The sequence below is a fragment of the Natrix helvetica genome (assembly GCF_964273705.1).
Source record: "Natrix helvetica genome assembly, chromosome: 7".
Taxonomy (NCBI): domain Eukaryota; kingdom Metazoa; phylum Chordata; class Lepidosauria; order Squamata; family Natricidae; genus Natrix; species Natrix helvetica.
Window position 1 is genome coordinate 50954880 of NC_138558.1, and position 17921 is coordinate 50972800.

The 17921-nt window shown below is 39.3% G+C and overlaps 1 protein-coding gene across 2 annotated transcripts in view; it reads right to left on the reverse strand.

The window, feature by feature from the left end:
• GALNTL6 (polypeptide N-acetylgalactosaminyltransferase like 6) overlaps nucleotides 1-13755 on the reverse strand; it is a 588124-nt gene extending 574369 nt beyond the window's left edge. The window contains exons 1-2 of one of the 2 annotated variants that reach the window (XM_081959155.1): nucleotides 13229-13755; nucleotides 11550-11862 (exon numbers count right to left, since the gene is read on the reverse strand). In XM_081959155.1, the coding sequence (XP_081815281.1) occupies nucleotides 11550-11687 (138 nt within the window). In that variant the 5' untranslated portion in view covers nucleotides 11688-11862; nucleotides 13229-13755. Of the gene's footprint in view, nucleotides 1-11549; nucleotides 11863-12321; nucleotides 12652-13228 lie in introns of those variants that run through there. The other variant, XM_081959156.1, reaches the window with a different exon arrangement.
• Nucleotides 13756-17921: the final 4166 nt, after the last annotated feature.

The following is a 17921-nucleotide window of genomic DNA, read 5'->3' on the forward strand; positions in this document are numbered from 1 at the left end:
TCAGTCACAAGCATATTTTGGAATTGTTAGTCCACAAGAGTAGGCTAGCTGAAATTACATTCTATTGTAACATTTTAAATATCTTTTGTATGCTACTGAAGAGCTTGATGGATTAAATATAATAAAAACTCATTAAAATGCACTGAAGGAATATATTCAAGGTTACTCAGCTATTATTAAGAATGGCTGCCAAGTTAACCAAAAGGAAGGGGGGAAAAACAAGGGAAAAAGGGAGTTCTTGCTAAAACATAAAAAAATAACACTGTTATGAAAAATCACCCAACGTTTTGTCAATGTCTAGGGCTGGGACGGCAAACCTATGGCACGCGTGCACAAGTGACACATGGAGCCATTTGTCAGGGCATGCCAGTCACTTCCGGTTTACTCAGAGGTTCGTTTTGAGCTCTTCAAAGGCTTCAGGGAAGCCTCCTGAAGGTCCCTGAAGCCTTCGGAGCGCTTAAAACGATCCTCCAAGCAAACTGGTTTTGATTGCTCCGGAGGCTTCAGGGCCTCCTGAAGGTCCCTGGAGCCTCTGGAAGGTCTCCGGGGCGGGCGGGGGAGGCTGTTTTTGTCCTCCCCAGGCTCCTATAAAGCCTCTGGAGCCTAGGGAGGGCAAAAAAAGCATGCAAAAAATGGGGGGTCGCGCCTGTAGTGAGCGCATGCACACTGGGGGGGGTAACACATTGCATCAAGGGTGCAGCACACCTGCACATGACCCCCCTGCACTCCCCCACTTAAGGCACGCAAGCCGAAAAAGGTTCGCCATCGCTGGTCTAAGGAATATGCTAGGGAAAGATTTACTAGGGCACTTAAGATCTATATATGAAGGTTCCAAAATAATGACAAAATGAAGGAAAACTAATGGTAAAAAATATAAAAATATTCATATATGTATATGTATGTATGTGTGTGTGTGTGTGTGTTTTCGTATATTTTCACGGGTATAGGTATACAGGTCTTGGCATATTTGGGTCTTTTCCTGTGTAAGATTGACAATATCTTGGCCACACTCGGTCACACTCGTCATCTTCAGGCTGGTGCCTTTGGCTTCATTCTTGTGCGACCAAAGCGTGATCGGAGCTGCCGTTCCTTCGAATGGTTCCTTCAAATTACTCTCCAAAACACTTCAACAAGAGAATAATTATGGAAGCTATCAAAATAGAGAAACACCCCCACAACATGAATAAACGTGATGATACCTCCCGCCTACCAGACATCTGGAAACTAACCCTAGTCCATAAATGAGTCCCAGCCACAAAAACCGACACAGGACCCAGAACAACACAGGACACCATCACCAATCACCCTCCCCAAACATCAATTCCATCAAACAATCAAGATGTGACAACACAGCCAACCAATCCGTTTAAAGCAACAAAGCCAACATTCCACACACCCCACCTATATTTATAGAAAAACAGCAGCTCCGATCACTCTTTGCACGAGAACTCTTTGCACAAGAACGAAGCCAAAGGCACCAGCCTGAATATGACGAGTGTGACCTCGTCAAAATGTCACCAATAACTGTCAATCTTACACGGGAAAACACACGAATATACCAAGAGCTGCATATATATACATACACAAAAATTGATAATGCTATGAAATAAAAGTAAAAACACATTCTTAGTTTAATATTTTGGAGCCTAACAAAAATTAGCAGTTACAGAGAAAGGAGAAAAGTTTGATCATTTCTAGTAATATTGTAATTTTATTAACAAAAATATTTTTATCAGCTCAGAATTCTTACTGTTGTGTTATTTTTAAAATACAATTATATGTTACAGATTCTTTTGAGATTACTTGCCTCTGATCTTTTCACTCAGTAACATTTAGTTACAAAAATTCTGTGAAAATGAATAGGTAAAGATTTAACACTTAATGCATGTTAAATTGGTCCAGTTTAAGAACAGTACATTTTCTAACTTGTTTTCCATCACAATTTAGCCATGGACTTTCAAAAGCAAAGTATATGTATTTTGTCATTATATGCCATATATAGGCATGTAGTCTACAGAATGTATAGTCTACCGTATCATGTCACCAAGTAAGAAGAACTACTTCTTCGACATTCATTGGATCTTAAACTAGCACACAAGAAAATAGTTGTATCTCGCCAGTGATGTGCAGTCAGATGAGGCAGGGGAGGCACAGCCTCACCACTGTCATCATGAAAAGAAAAGAAATGTAAAAGGAAAAAGGCGAGAGCTGAGGTCAGGCTGAGCTAGTTGCTGCTTCACTGTGGATGACTCTGCTTGACTGTTTAAAAAAGCCTCTAAAAAGTGCCCTCAACCATGAGGCAGGAGAACTGCATGCCTCATCTAGTCTGACTTTAGGCATTTTATGATCACTCGAGCAGAGTTAAGCAAGGGTTAAAAGCCTAAAAATTCCTGACGTAGGTGAGGCACGCACTTCTCCTGCCTCATAGTAGAGGGCGCTCGTTTGGGCGGGGCTTCTTCAGAGGACCCGAGGCAAGAACAGAGTTGAAATCCTCTCTGAAACAGTTGGAAAAGGTACGTGTGGGTCGGACGGAGGGGGAGGAATTCCCTCCTGGTGTGGGGCTTTGGGCAAAGGCTGGAGGGAAGGACTCTGGCTTGCTTGTGCTCTCCCTGGGGTGTAGTTTGATTGCAGGCAGAGCCACATTGCCTTTTCAAACCTGTAATTAGTGAAGCTGGGCTGGATCCTTCCGGGGCTGGGGGAAAGTGTGTGTGCTCCAGTATGGCTCTTTGACTGTCTTCCTGCCTCCTCCTGTGGTCTCCTCGCTGGTGCTCTTCCCTCCAATCCAATTGTGTGTGTGTGTGTGTTTGAGAGTGAGTGAGAGAGAAGGAAGGGGGTAGGAGAGATAGTCCAATCCAACTTATTTTTGTGTGTGTGTGTGTGTGTGTTTGAGAGGGGAAGAGGGAGGGAGGGAGGGAGGGAGGGAGGGAGGGAGGAGGGGAAGGCAGAAGAAAAAGAAAGAAGGAACCTTCTTTCGCAAAGGAGAAAAACAAATGCTGTCGCTTTAAATCGGAACTGAGCATGCCTGGCTGTGGAATTCTGGGAGTTGAAGTCCACAAGTCTAAAAAAATTTGAAACCCACCACTGTATCAGTGCCTCACCAGCCATAAACCTCATCGCTCATCACTGCATCTCGCACCTACACCCATTAAAGGCACTGTTATACTGTACAGAAATTTATTCATGATGACTCCTAAAGCTAGTAAGTTGAATATGGAAGCAGAAAATTATCCCAGATCTTATAATAGGAGAACAATTGTTGCTTATCATCCCAAGTTAGATGATCTAACTCACTTTTCCCAAACCATGAACTGAAGAACCTTCTTGGATGAGAAGCAAAATGTCTTCAAGCAAAAGAAAAAAGTAGTTGCCTTTTGCAAAAGCATCTTTATATTTCCATTATAGAACCATTATATTTCTAATGTGGTTCAATTGCCATGAGGCCCAATACAGTGCAATTAGAAAAGTTTTGTCTAATATCTCCAAATGTCATTTTTTTCTGGTTTACAGCATAAATCACATAAAAACAGCCCAAATGGATTGGATATCATGTTTTCCATCATGACTAACCAATACTTACAGGAACCCACTCACTCATATGAACATAGTTGTATTTGCCCAGATTTTGCTTCCTTCCTACTGAGTAATAATACGCAAAAGTATTTTTCCAGTGTCGTTTTGTTTGTATTGTTTGAAGACTTGTGGAAAGCAAGTTCAGATTATTTGAAAAGAAGTGTGGGCTGTGGAAAGGAAATGTTTCACCTTAAGGACTTGCTATAAGTCTGTCTGGGAATTTACTTTTTTACTTTCAATATTATTTTTCTTCCCCTGAGTAGCATTAAAAAAGGGGGGGGGGGACGCAGGAGTTGACCGGAAGTTCTCCAGCTGGACAGGCGACAGGGGTGGGAGTTCTGAAGAGCCTCACATGAACTCTGTCTGACAAAACAATTCCGAGATCCTTTTTGGATCAGAACCCCCCTGGGGTGGGATGAAGAAAGGGCAGTGTCTCATCAGACCCAGAGGGAGTGCAACAAGTCCCTCATAGGTCGGAGATTTGCTGTCTGAATTGGAGTCGGGGTGGCAGCATGACAACATGGCTGCACAAGAAGCTGCTTCCAGCCAAAGCAACTGAGCAGAAGCGTGCAGGACAAGATGAAAGCCTTGTAAGAAGATCTAATTAACCCACAGTCATAAATCAGACCTTGGAAAAGGTAAAGAACCTTGAGAGTATAAATAATATTAATGGACAGATCTGTATTTTGGCAAAAAGAAAAAAAGAAGGGGAAAAATAGAGGGTTGAATCACTAGCCCCAAAAGAGCCATTTGCTTGAAACAATTTGGACAGAAAAGGAGAAAGTACAGAAGTGACAAACCCACTCAAATACAAACTCTAAATTTGGTTTTGGATTTGAAAAGATTGTGTTTTTAAAAGAGATTAGGAAAGTGATGGCGAACCTATGGCACGCGTGCCACAAGTGGCATGCGGAGCCATTTGTCAGGGCACGTGAGGCGCTGCCCTGTCAGCTGGCCAGCGTGCATGCGCACGCTGGCCAGCTAAGTTCACCTTTTTAAAAGCCATTTTTCGCCCCTCCCCAGAGGCTTTATAGGAACCTGGGGAGGGCGAAAAGAGCCTCCCCCACCCTCCCAGAGGGCCTCCAGAGGCTTCCCTAAAGCCTTCAGAATGCTTAAAACAACCCTCCGAGCAAACCGGAAGCGACTTCCAGTTTTTTCGCCCTCCCCAAGCTCCTATAAAGCCTCTGGAGCCTGGGGATGGCGAAAAAAGCATGTAAAAATGGGGGGTCACGCATTGTGCGTGCATGCGCACTGGGGGGTCGTGCATTGCATTATGGGTGTGGCATGCCCGCACACGACCCCCCTGAGCTCCCCCCACTTGTGGCATGCGAGCCAAAAAAGGTTCATCATCGCTGGATTAGGAGGTTGAAATGGAAACTAAAACATACAAAGGAGATTTGCTCTGTTTGAATTTCTTCTAACTAACATATCTTAAGCAACTCCAATTAATGAGAGGTGGAATGTAATAAAGAAAAAAATGTAATACAGAAAAAAAACACTATTTTATCACTGATAACCTAATCTTGCCTGTGCTGTAAATGGAATGCGAAACTCTGAGCAGGAAGATTTAATTAACCAATTGCCATAAATCAGAACTTGAAAAAGCAGGAGGCGAAGAGAAACATACCGGAGTTTGGATGTATGCAAGTTTGTTCCAATTAATATATTTTGAGCAACTATAACCAACGAGAGATGGAAGGTAACGAGGGAGGGGAATCAAGAACCGGCAAAATACGAAGTTTTTTTCTCTGCAAAAGATCAAGATTGCTCCCACTTCTCTTCCTCTCCACATTAGCTGAATTAGCTAAATTTAAGGTGGACCAGAACTCTGAAATAAGAACGGTATAACTAACTGTAACTTTGGTACTGGACATTATGGAAAGGTGGAAATTTGAAGAACTACGTGAAATTATTTTTTAAAAAATGCCTAAATCATTAAAATAAAGTCTAAATATATTTTTGAACTCAGAGAAACAGAAACAGAAGAAAGAAGTGAAGGAAGAAGGGGGGAGGGATAATGAAGGGGTAGAAACAGTGGAAAATAAAAAGCAGACAAAAAACTCCATTGGGTTTGACAGTGGTATAGGTAAAATTGAAAAGGAGGGATGTGTCCCAACAAAAGGAAATAAAAGGCAGACAAAAGATCTTACTGAAGTTGACCACATAGGGAAAACTGAAGAGGGAGGTTACGCCCCAACAAAGGGAAATACAAAAGATTTCACTGGGTTTTACAGTGGCTTGGGGAAAATTGAAGAGGGTGGACATGTCAAAACAAAAAAAAAGGGAGAAGATAGGAATAGAGAAGTGGGACAAAAGACTTCCTAGGAAAAAGCAGACAATTAGAAATTGCTATATGGGGAAATATAAAGCTGAGATATGTGGTTTACTCCTATACATGATTATAAAATTGAGTTGCTAACTGATTGAATATGATAATGGAAAGATAATTAAATAAAGGTTAAAATATATGAAATATGGACAAATATGAAACTGTTATGGGGAGAATGCAAGGCAGAGGTATGTGATTCACTTTTAGACATCATACTTAAACTGAGTTGCTAATTGATTGAATGGAAGGACAATCAAGTATGAGTTAAAATATATGAAACATGGACACATATAGAACTCCTAAGATGATGAACGAAGTGAGATGTGTACCGCTTCTTATTCTATAGAGTAGATTAAGGGAATTGTAATGAACATTGAACAGTAAGGATTGTTATTTAAAGACAATTAAGGGTAACCTAAGCCAAGATATGGAAAAATGGATAGGGAACATGAAATATACTTACAATGGGAAATTATTGAGATTATAAAGACAGAATCACAAATTTGGGGAGTGTAAGGATGCATAATTATATAAATATAATGATAGCTGGGAATTGTAACCAGGTCTACATCTCAGCCAAAAATAGGCTTGGGCGGGGGGGGGGGGTTAAAAATACAATTACTATATATGTTAAAATTAAATATGTATGTTGAAAAGGAATTATAAACACCATCAACATAAACTGGAGCTTGCGCAGAGGCTGAAATATACCAAGTAAATGAGATGAAGATTGGGAAGTAGAGGGGAGAGGTAAGGGAAGAAGAGAGGGACAGGAGAGAGGGCAGAGGGAGAGGAGGAGAGAAAGGAGTAAAAAGGGGAGAGAGGAGAAGGAGAGAGGAAGGGGAAGTAGAGAAGAGGATGACAGAGGGAAGAAAGGAGGTAGGGAGGAGGAGGAGAGAGTGAGAAGAAACTGATGGATAAGGTACAAAGTTGGTGTATGGAGAGCAGAAGAGCCAATAATTGTTTTTGGGAGTTGATGGTAAGATGAATTGATGTAAACATTTAATAATATAATACGATGTTGGTTATGTAATAGTATACATGCAGTTATATCTTATGAAAATGAAAAAATAAAAAACTTTATACAAAAAAAGGGGGGAGACGTGGTGGCTCAGTGGCTAAGACACTGAGCTTATCAATCAGAAAGGTTGGCAGTTTGGCAGTTTGAATCCCTAGTGCCATGTAACGGAATGAGCTCCTGTTACTTCTTCCAGGTTCTGCCAAGCTATCATACTATATAATTACCTGAGCTATTAGTCCAGCATCAATATTTTGTGAATACCAACATTTCCTTCTTTCTACAGTTTTTTTACTACTTGTAAATTACTTCCATTGCATTCTATCTTCATGCCTCTTGACATTCCCAAGAACTTCAAATGTTAGTGTGGCAAGGCTTCCATTTGCAGAAGCCATGCTGATACAGCTCTAAGATGGTTTCCACTATTTTCTAACTTTTCACTAAATCATTCAAGACAGATGTCACATTAATGGCCCTATGATTTCCTGACTTTCCCCTGACTGTTGAGTCAGGAAAACATTGAACAAGGTGGAAAGAAAGTTATAACAGTTTTTTTCCAATCTTCTAGTAAAGGGTCTGACTTTAGAGAAAAGTTGCAGAGATGATTACATAAGAAATGAAACTCTGAAATTGTTTCACAATTAATTTCACAAATGCTGTGTACATGTCACTAGGACACGGTCGCTTTTATTATTAATGCATCACTTAAATCTATACAATTACATCATGCTATTACAAAATGTTAATTCTTTGAATGCTTCTGAAGCAATTTTGTGACATTTCCACAAAGATGGAATTAAATCAAAAGAATTTGTTCAGTTACCAGCCAGTCCCATTACCCTTCTTGAGTAACCTTTCTACATGTTAATTGTCTGATTCACCCCCTCCACTCCACTCCGGCCAATTTGCTGTTTCTGATTAATTTAAGAATCAATCTCTCTGTGTGATTTTAACATTATCTGGTTTACAAAGTCTAGTATCAGTTCACACATGCATTTCATCCAGCGAATAATTTCAATATATAACAGACAAATAAAAATATTGACAGTTCGCAATCATAGATCCATTCAAAGTAGAGCATTGCAGAAGTTATCTGTTCACACTTCAGCCTAAATCTTCTTTGTTGCATACCTATGCCTGTTTAGAAGATCTACAGTGTTCAATATGTCCTACTTTTAAGCAACCAAGTAGAGGATTGCAGCATTCATGTGTACATTTTGTTCTGTGATAAAGTTAGAAGGCATACTGTTAGATATTTGTTCCAACTACACTGGTTTTCACCAAGGTCCTCTGTTCCGGCGGGAACAGAGGTTTAATCCTATTGGTCGAAGGGTCTGACAGCTCCCTATAAAATGGCTGCTGTCAGACTCAACCTTCGCTGGATTGTTCTCACTTGTTGTACTTAATAAAGAGCTGTTGTTACCATTAAGCCTGTGTGTGCCTATCCATTACCCAATCTAACACATACTGAAATGAAAAATATTCTTATAATTTTAAGTCAGCATCTCAGAAATCCACAGAAGTTAGAATGTCCGAATATTAATGTTAGTTATAATACAGTGTTATCAGGTTTGATCTCTAGAACAGTCATGTCAGTGTTGATATGCCAAATCTATCTGATTTCAATTTTGTTAATTATAAACCATATATAATTTAGCCAACAGCTAACATATTACCAGTCCTTTCACTGCAATCACATACACATATTCTCAAATCGGTATATTGAAATATACTGATTTCATTCAGACTTACTTTCTGATTGAAATCTGATTAAATAACCAGATAAATGGTTATAGGATTACATATTTCAGTAGCAATCCACAATGTGCTTACACAATATCCACAGTATCTCATAGCATGCTCTTAACTAAAATTGCAAAGCTGTATTCTGCAATGTAGTCTTAGGAGGTAAAAAAAAACTTTTTATAGAGCTGAGATTAGGCCTATTTAAGTGCATTTTAATGTTTAAATCAGATATCATTCTACTCAACTAAAATGAGAACAGTTCAGGAAATGTTGGCACCACAATCTGATCCACATTTTCCTGAAATTAAAACATAAATAAATTATGTTATGTAAATACCTAGGGTCTTAGAATCCAAATCCCATTACTTGCACTCCTACAAAGTAGGTCACATAAAACTAGTAATTTGTCACGGAAAATATATTTCTTACAGATAGAAATGTGCATTGCTACATCTTCTTTGATTCCCACTTGTACAATAAATATCTAGTTGCACAACTGAAGCAGAGTTCTCTGGGCATATACTTTGTGCCATGTTACATTCTTATTTTTTTTTCTTGCTTTAATATCAAATCGATAAACCATGATGTTATTTCATGCATGTTCTAGAAATCTGATTAGCCCTGATCTTCGACATGTAGATTGCTGCAATTTATTCATGAAAATTTCAAAACGTCAAAAGAACAGAATAACAAAGTTGGAAAGGTCTTCTAGACCTGCTCAGACAGGAATCCCTGTACTGGGCCGGACTACAACTCCAGCCATCTGAAATGATGGTACCTGGTGTCCCCAATGCAACCTACCTCATTTTCCTTCATGACCCTTTTTTAAAAAATGCTGTGTTTATTGGTCAGACATTAGGTTTTTTTTTTAGCAGAGTAATCAATAGTCTGACAGGACTGGTTGTGATAAGGTTTCTCTTATGATTAGACTTGTTTAGAATTCTGGTATGTATATTTCTTTCGGTCATGCTTATACTTTCCAATACAATCCTAGACAAATTTTGTATAAGCTGCAGCAGAATGTACTGCATCGGATTGGGCTGTCAGTTGATTAGCAATTAAAAATATATGCTATTTAGAAGACATTCAGAATTGTAATTCATACTCTTACACTGTCTTAAACCAATATTCCTAAATCCTTTCCAGCTTTCTCTAATGGGTAATGGAGACAGGTGTTGGAAACCAGCACACCTGAAGGGCAACAAATAGAAAGGCCATCACTTAAAAATCAGTTTAAAAGTTACTACTCCATTACTATATTTATTTATATTATGTAATGAACCAGACTTCTGTATTCACACACAAACATTTTATCATATTTACTAGGAGATCAGCACTACTCAGAAAGTGTTATTTCCAAGTAAACATCCTATGTTTGCTGTAAAATACTTATACATCTTGAATGTAATCTTTAAAAGCACCTCATAAAAAGACTGATTGCTTATGAAAGTAAAGCTTTTTCCATAGCACCATGTTTCAAAATACTTTAAAACTGAACTTATTACCGGTAGATATATGTATTCAGTCAATGATGGAGCATGCTATCAATTACCAATCTTATATGCAGAAGTGTACCTCTTATTGACCAAAATAATCTATCATTATGTAATGTGTGGAAGAATAATACACTTGACTGATAGTCCTTGAAATTAAATATATTAATATAATGATGTATATGGTGATAGTATCTTGTTTTGATATAAAATATAATTGTATTGTATAATCTCTGTGCTTAGTTGCCTTAAAATCTAAAGAGAATATTCTGCAGTTAACATTTCTCTGGCATTATAATTACACCTTTTTTACCTATTAGAAGCATTTTAAACTTTTGCATAAAAGAACTCTCTAAAAAGGCACTTACTTTAATGCAAGTCATTTTGGCTTACATGTCAAAGCTATGCTTCATAAACTGAAAATTATGGCAAAAATTAATCTCAGATAACAAAGAGAATCATAAACTAGATGTACTTAAGAGAACATTGTAGCACCAAGAAGATAGAATGGCCATAAACAATTTGTGTGTGTGTGTTTTTCTATATGCATGCCTGCAAACATACTTTTCTGTGTAGTGTAAGATCAAGCAACAACAAAAAAACTTTATAAATGGAAATAAAGCAATTGAATACCAAAGAGACAAAATCCATTTCTAACAGGAAAAAACAGAAGAATATTCTGAATAGAAAGATTAGGCTGCAATACATTTAAAATAAAATCCCATTGAAGTTTACCAGGCATTTTTTGCAATGAAATGAACAACCAACTTGCAAGTTGACTTATTTCTTTGGAACAGTTCAAGAAGACAGAGAGGAATCCTAATATGTTTTATTCAATAAACAAACTAGTAAGGATCATTATAACTCTTCAATAAACTATGATATTATTGATCAATGTATAATTGCATTATATAATTATATTTATATTGTAGTATCAGCTTTAAGCTGCATTGTACATGCTTCAACAGATTTCTATACAAAAAATACAGCCTAGTATACATATAAATATACACGTATTCACTTTATAAACTTTTGAGTTCCACCTGAAACAATATGTTATGACTTATGAGAAACAGAATTAATAGGTCTGATACTCATGATTCAGATATTATACTTATGCAGAGGTTCTATAATCTTGTTTTCTATCTCATCCCATCATTATTTTTCTACTTCATTTTAATCAATAGTGAAGCTAATTTAAAACCCTCTGCCTCACAGGCTCCCTAGAGTGGATTCAGTATTCCCACAACAAAAGATTCAAATTTAAAGGATGCATCAATTGCTAAGAGCCATCCCCGCTTTTTATAGCAGCTAAACAGCTTTCACTCCCCACTTAACACACAAACAATTTGCTTTGCTGCCGGCCACTTTTAATCACATTTGTTTCACTTACCTGCTGCTCTCCCAGCACTGTGGATTTTATAAAATGTTTTTCCCTATAAAGAGACCAGAGTCCAATATTTGGCAGGAATATTAGAGTCACCAGGAATAGCAGTGTCATTTGCAGAAATCTTTTCTGTTTTCTTTTCATGGCAAAAAATAGGGAGCGAAGAATAAGCAAGATAAATAGATATTCTCCTCTCCTTTTGTAATTGCAGTGTTTTCTTCCCCTTTTTCTTCACACGAATTCACCCCCAAATCCTGAACTGAAACTTCAATTCCACTGTCAGTTCAATCTCCACTTCATGGGGGCAGCAATTGATAACCTACACATCCAAGGCAAAAAACAGAATTACATCAGCGAATCTCTGAAACCATCACCTAGCTTCAGCCCGCTCCATCATTCAAGGAAGACCCCAAAACCCATGGATCAGTTCCATTTCCCCTCCTCCATTCACACAAACCATCAGAGGAAAAGGATGGGCTGAGTACACCAGCCAAATGATTGCTAAGGAGTACAACAATCCCGACTGCTGCTGGGGCCAGAAGTTACAGAGGGCAATTGGGGAAAGAGTTAAGGGCAGTGTGACCAATTCCTCAGAGAACAGCAGCAGAATTTGGGGGTGGTGGGACTAAACAAGGAGCACCTGGCAAGGTTTCCTATGTCAGATCAATGGTATCCTGCTCCTCCCTTCACCCAAAAGTGAGAAGGGTCACTTGGATCAGGGAGTCCAAGCTTCTTCCCTGTATGGAAGTAGATATCAGGTCTCATGATACAGCCTTACCTGGGACCTTGTAGCCTCCAATTGAAAAAGGTCTTCAAACTCTCCCACTCCCATGAACACATTCAGTTTTATCCCTCTTGTTCATCCTACTGCTTCCCCAGCAGATCGACAATCTCTTTAGCAAGAGGAAAAAGCTCTGAGGCGCTAAATTTGGCAAGACATATAATTTTCACCAACACACACATACACATCCGTCAGTCTTGCTCTGACATTTATAGTAGTCTTCTAATTTATGGCTTGGCAGTTCTACTTTTACAGGGAGCTGCCGCTTCAGGTGTGCGGGGTGTGTGTGTGGGAATACCATCCAAATAACAACATAAAATTCACACTACGTCTATCGCCACCACATTACCATTCTTCAGAAACAAACAATCCGAGAGGCGAGGGGTTCACAATACATCCGCCTCAAGAACCCTTCCCCGCTGCCAACAGAACCAAAGATATTAAAAAGTGGGCAGGTAAAACACGCTCGCGTAAGCAACGTCACGTGTGAGCCTCTCCTTTCCCCTCCCTTCCCCTCCCTTCCCCACACACTGTCTCGACCGTCAGCCCATCCACCCGCCCGCCGCTTCTTTCCCTCCCTTGATCTGCTTACTTCCAGCCCCATTTAGTGCAGTGGATCGTCTTCTAGAGTCACCCAGCTCTCCTTGTAGAGATAAATCAGCAATGTTGTAGCTCTACGTCGCTTCAAAGAGGGTTGGGTGACTCTCTAGAAGATGTTAGGATAAGTCGCTGTGGGGATCCTGCATTTGAAAACTGGCTATTGGCTAACACGTGCACAGGGACGTCTAATTAAAAATCGGGCCGGGAGAGGAAGGTTGAAGGTGGGTGGGTCGCCGTGTCCCAGACCCCTTTTCTCGTCGCGCAGCGATTTTCCGGGAGAATCTGCGTCCCTAAGCCACCTCACCTGATCCTCCAGTCCAGAGCTCCAGACTCTAGAGCAGGAGCGAACGGGAAGAAGCAGCGATTTGCTCCTGGGTTTTCTGTCCTCTCTCGATTCCTTCATGATCAGTTGATCAACAGCCGCGCAGCAGCACCAGCAAGCGGGCGTCTTCGACTAATCGCTCTAGAAGTAGGCGGGGAAGCTTTGGAAAAAAGGCGAAGGAAAAGAGAGGCTCGGCTGCTCAGTCGCTCGTCTTTTGGAGCCGCTCACGCTCCCAGTAAACGGCAGTGGGAATCCAACACGGAATTTGCAAGCGCGGCAACGCCCTAAGCTGCTCCTGCAGCCGTTGAGTGCCTGCAGGTGCCGAGGGACTCCCAAGAACCAGATGTTAAAGAGAGGCGGTTGCAGGGCCTGTGTGTGTGTCGGGCGTCCTATGTCCATATTGTCAGTGGGATCTGAGAAGAAGAAACTAACGAGGAATCGAGACATTAAAAGGAGACGCCGAGGCAGCCTCCTAGCGCTGCTTAGTGTCAGAATAACAGGAAAGTTTGCCGGTGAAAAAGAATGACAAACCAGCTAAAAGCGAAACGCCTTGCACATGCAGTTAAGGCAGGCACTAGTTCTGCCTTGCAAGGTACTACTCAGCAGTAATGTGGGTGGATTGAGCCACATCAGACACCAGATGGCAGTTTGCAGTTCTTTCCGAGAAAGGTGTGTGTGTGGGGAGGGGGGTGAGACAGTTGCTGATTGTAGGGCTTAGAAATGTCCATAACAATTCCAGATTCAATTGTGTTTGGCGCAAGAGCTTTGTAGAGCCGAAAACAGCGCAAGTGAAACCAATCATTGGGGCTGATAAACTACAGAATGTTTTGAAATCACTTTCAGCCTTGCAGTGAAAGGAAAACTCTGCTGGTCTTCCTAGCACATTTCTTCCGGCGATTGCTGCTGCTGTAGTTTACATTATAACCCTCAGAAATGCAAATATTTGAAGAATCAAAGTAACTTCACCCCCATGTAGTCCTCCACACTTTCCTGTGAATAACACCAGAAACAATTAGCTATGTGGTGACATGACCGTATTCAATACTATCTAGTAAGGAAGATATCACTGCTGTGAATATGAATATCTAGTTAAAATGCCATTGCTGTACTGTATGCCTTATATAACCATCTCTATAATGCCATAACATCATGGATATTTCAGTGAAGGCTACTGCGTGTTACAAGTGTGGAACAGAACCTAGCATTCTAAGACTGGGAAGATATGGAAGAAAGTATTAGAAATACTTTGTTTTTAGAAATCAAATGAACATGACATTAGTTATGGCATTATAGCCAAGGTTAATATTAAGATGTGGGATAGGAAGATAATAAAATTACAGAGTTGGGTCTTTCAATCTAACCCCCCTGCTCAAGTAGGAGACTCCATACCGTTTCAGACAAATGGCTGTCCAATCTCTTCTTGAAAACCTCCGGAGATGAAGCACCTACAACTTCTAAAGCAAAGCTATTTTACTGGTTAATTGTTCTGTCAGGAAATTTCTTCTTATTTCTAGGTTGGCTCTCTCCTCAATTAGTTTCTATCCACGGCTTCCTGCCCTGTCTGCAGGTATTTGGGAGAATAGGTTGACCCACTGTTGTTTGTAGTGGCCCCCTCTTCTTGGTGGCAGCTGCTATAATATCACTCCTAGTCCTAAATGTTCATTGACATACCAGGAATTATCTTATGTTTCTAGAACCATTATCCTATTCAACAAATGTTTATATTATTCTCACTAAAAACGTGCTTTAGAATTCTTAGTACTAGTGAATTTTCTAGATGTGTCCCCAGCAGGTAGCACTACCTAGCTCACCTTGATTACTTGAGAAGGCTCACACCTGTTACTATTTGGATAGGATTCTATCAAAAAATAAAAGAGTTGTGGGCTAGATTGGAACTTCTGAGAATTTCTGAGAAGGCGGCAATGATAACTACTCCCAAGAGTATATGGAAATTCAGATATAATAATTGAAAACCTATTTAGGATACAATTGTATAACCTTTTGCAAAAGGATTCTCAATCACGAAAGATAATAATAATAATTTATTAGATTTCTAGACCGCCCCTTCTCCCCGGAGGGACTTGGGGCGATAGAAAGAGAATGTCTGACAGCTTTGGATACAGAGTTTAAATACATTTTTGGGGTGACAGACCACTTCCTTACATGTCCATGTTACACAAGTTCATATTATACAACACGTTTTACACAATGCCTTGGTAACCAGTCAAACAGTTTACAGCCCCAAAAAACCTTGAGTGGAAAGTCCCCCATTGCTTCCCACCATATTAGGAAATAATAATAACATAACAAGATAATCCCCTTATGTCAGCATCTTGAAACTGACTCCAGCAGTTTCCATTGAGACCAAAGTTCATTTGGCCTGCTTTTCTTCAATCCACCTCATAGCTCGGTTATTGCCCTAAATGTTCCCTTTATATAAGACTTTAGCTTAATGTGTTACAAAGGTGCAGCTTGTGTTATGTAAAATGGAGTTGCTCAGGTTCTTCTCTTTTACACAAATAACCCCATTTCTCTCAACCACAGAGGTGTCTTTTTTTTAATGGCCTGAACCATGATTTATCATGTTTTAATAAAAATGTCAGTTTAAAAAGACCGAACAATTTTACAAGATAAACAATTGGATATCACATGTTTCTTTTTCATATATAATATTTTTATTGAACAGTTTTTTCCAATTTTTAACACAATTATCTAGTGTGCAACATTTCCACATCGTTATACCTCCATTATACCATTCTTTTCCATACATGTGTATATATACCATATTTTTCAGAGTATAAGATGCTCCAAAATATAAGTTGCACCTACCTTTTGGAAAGGAAAACAGGGAGGGGGAAATCTGCCTCTGCCTCCCAGCAATTTGCCTCCTTGTAACAAGCAGCAAACAGTATAGATGATATACACCATTTGTGGTATTACATTTCAGACTATACTTGTACAGATACTGTTAAAATTGATGTGGCTTTCTGGAAGTATAGTTATTCTCTGCTATTTAAAAAAAGATACAATAGCACTGGGCCTCTTCAGATGAAACATTTATTTTAAAAAGCTTCTTCGGTCTGTTAAGTTGTCTAGAATAATAATAAAGCAGTCTTTAAAAAAATAAGTCTAATAATTTGAACATTCTATAGGCATTTATAGTTATTGATTTACCTCCTTGCACCAAACAGTAGCAAACAGCAAGTTTCATTTTCAATTTCAGCATGGGCCTCCCGATTATCAGCTGTTTCAGGCTGCAGGGATTGCCCATAGCCTATTGTCGCCTCTGCAAGCCCCATTTTTCCCATTTGCTGCAAGGAAGCACCGTATTTTTCAGAGTATAAGACACACCCTTTTCCCTCAAAAAAGAGGCTGAAAATCTGGGTGCGTCTTATACACTGAATGCAACATTTTTTGCCTCCTGAAACCCCGCCTCCTTCACCAAAATGGCTGTGGATAGCCTTTAGGAGGCTTTCAGAATGCTCCTGGGGACTGGGGAAGGCAGAAATGAGCAAAAAACGGGCCATTGTTTGCTCAGTTTTGCCTCAGCCCCCAGGATCACTCTATAAGCCTCCTAAAGGTTATTCATGCCCTTTTTTGACAAAAAACAGGCCCGCTTTTGCAAAAAATGGCTTTTTTGCTTGTTTTTGGCCACCCCCACCCCCCCAGGAGCACTCTACAAGCCTCCTAAAGACTATTCATGCCCTTTTTTTGAAAAAAGAACAGGACCGTTTTCATTTTTGGAAGGTCTGCAGAGTGCAAAAACTTTTTTAAAAAATTTGCCTCTTCAAACCCTTGGTGCGTCTTATACTCCGAAAAATACGGTAAATTGCTGGGAGGCAAAGGCCAAAGGGTTGGGGATGGTGGGTGGGTGGGGCTACATTCGGTGTATAAGACACACCCAAATTTTCACCATCTTTTAGGGGGGGGAAGGTGCATCTTATACTCCAAAAAATATGGTACTTCTTTTATACATTTTAATCTACTAATTTATCTACAATACATCTTATATCTATACATATGTACTTATACTTCTTTTATACATTTTAATATACCAATGTACTAATTTATATACAATACATCTTATATCTATATATGTGTACATATATTCCTCTTATACATATTGATCTATTAGTGTACTATTTTATATACAATATACGGAGATATCTTTGGACAGCATTGAAATGGAGATGAGCCCCCTAGAGTCAGGAACAGCTAGCACATATGTGTATGGGGAACCTTTACCTTTGTTCTATCCTGTACACTGAATGGGATAAGATAGATTTTATTTAGTATAGCCTTTTCTATGATCTAATCTATTATTTCAGCTTTTCTTCAAAGATAAAAAAACAAGTAAACATATGTTGAAGTCTTGAAAATATGGAGAAGCTTTTGACCCTGTTAATTAGTAACTATAGATTTAGTCAGCATGAGCTATTTTAGTTATCATTATAGTCAGTAAGTTTCATAGCAAGGCAATCTTGTTTTTTATGGTCCTATTAAGATATCCCAGTTTTTGACATTGTAATTATGTTGATCATGTCAAGCTCATTTTTTTCCCATAATATGATCTTTTTGTTGATTTTCTTTTCATTCTTCCTGACTTCCAAAGTTTCTGATACTAAAAAGATTCAGCAGCAAAAACTAAGAAGGTTGAAATATAGGGAATCAGGTT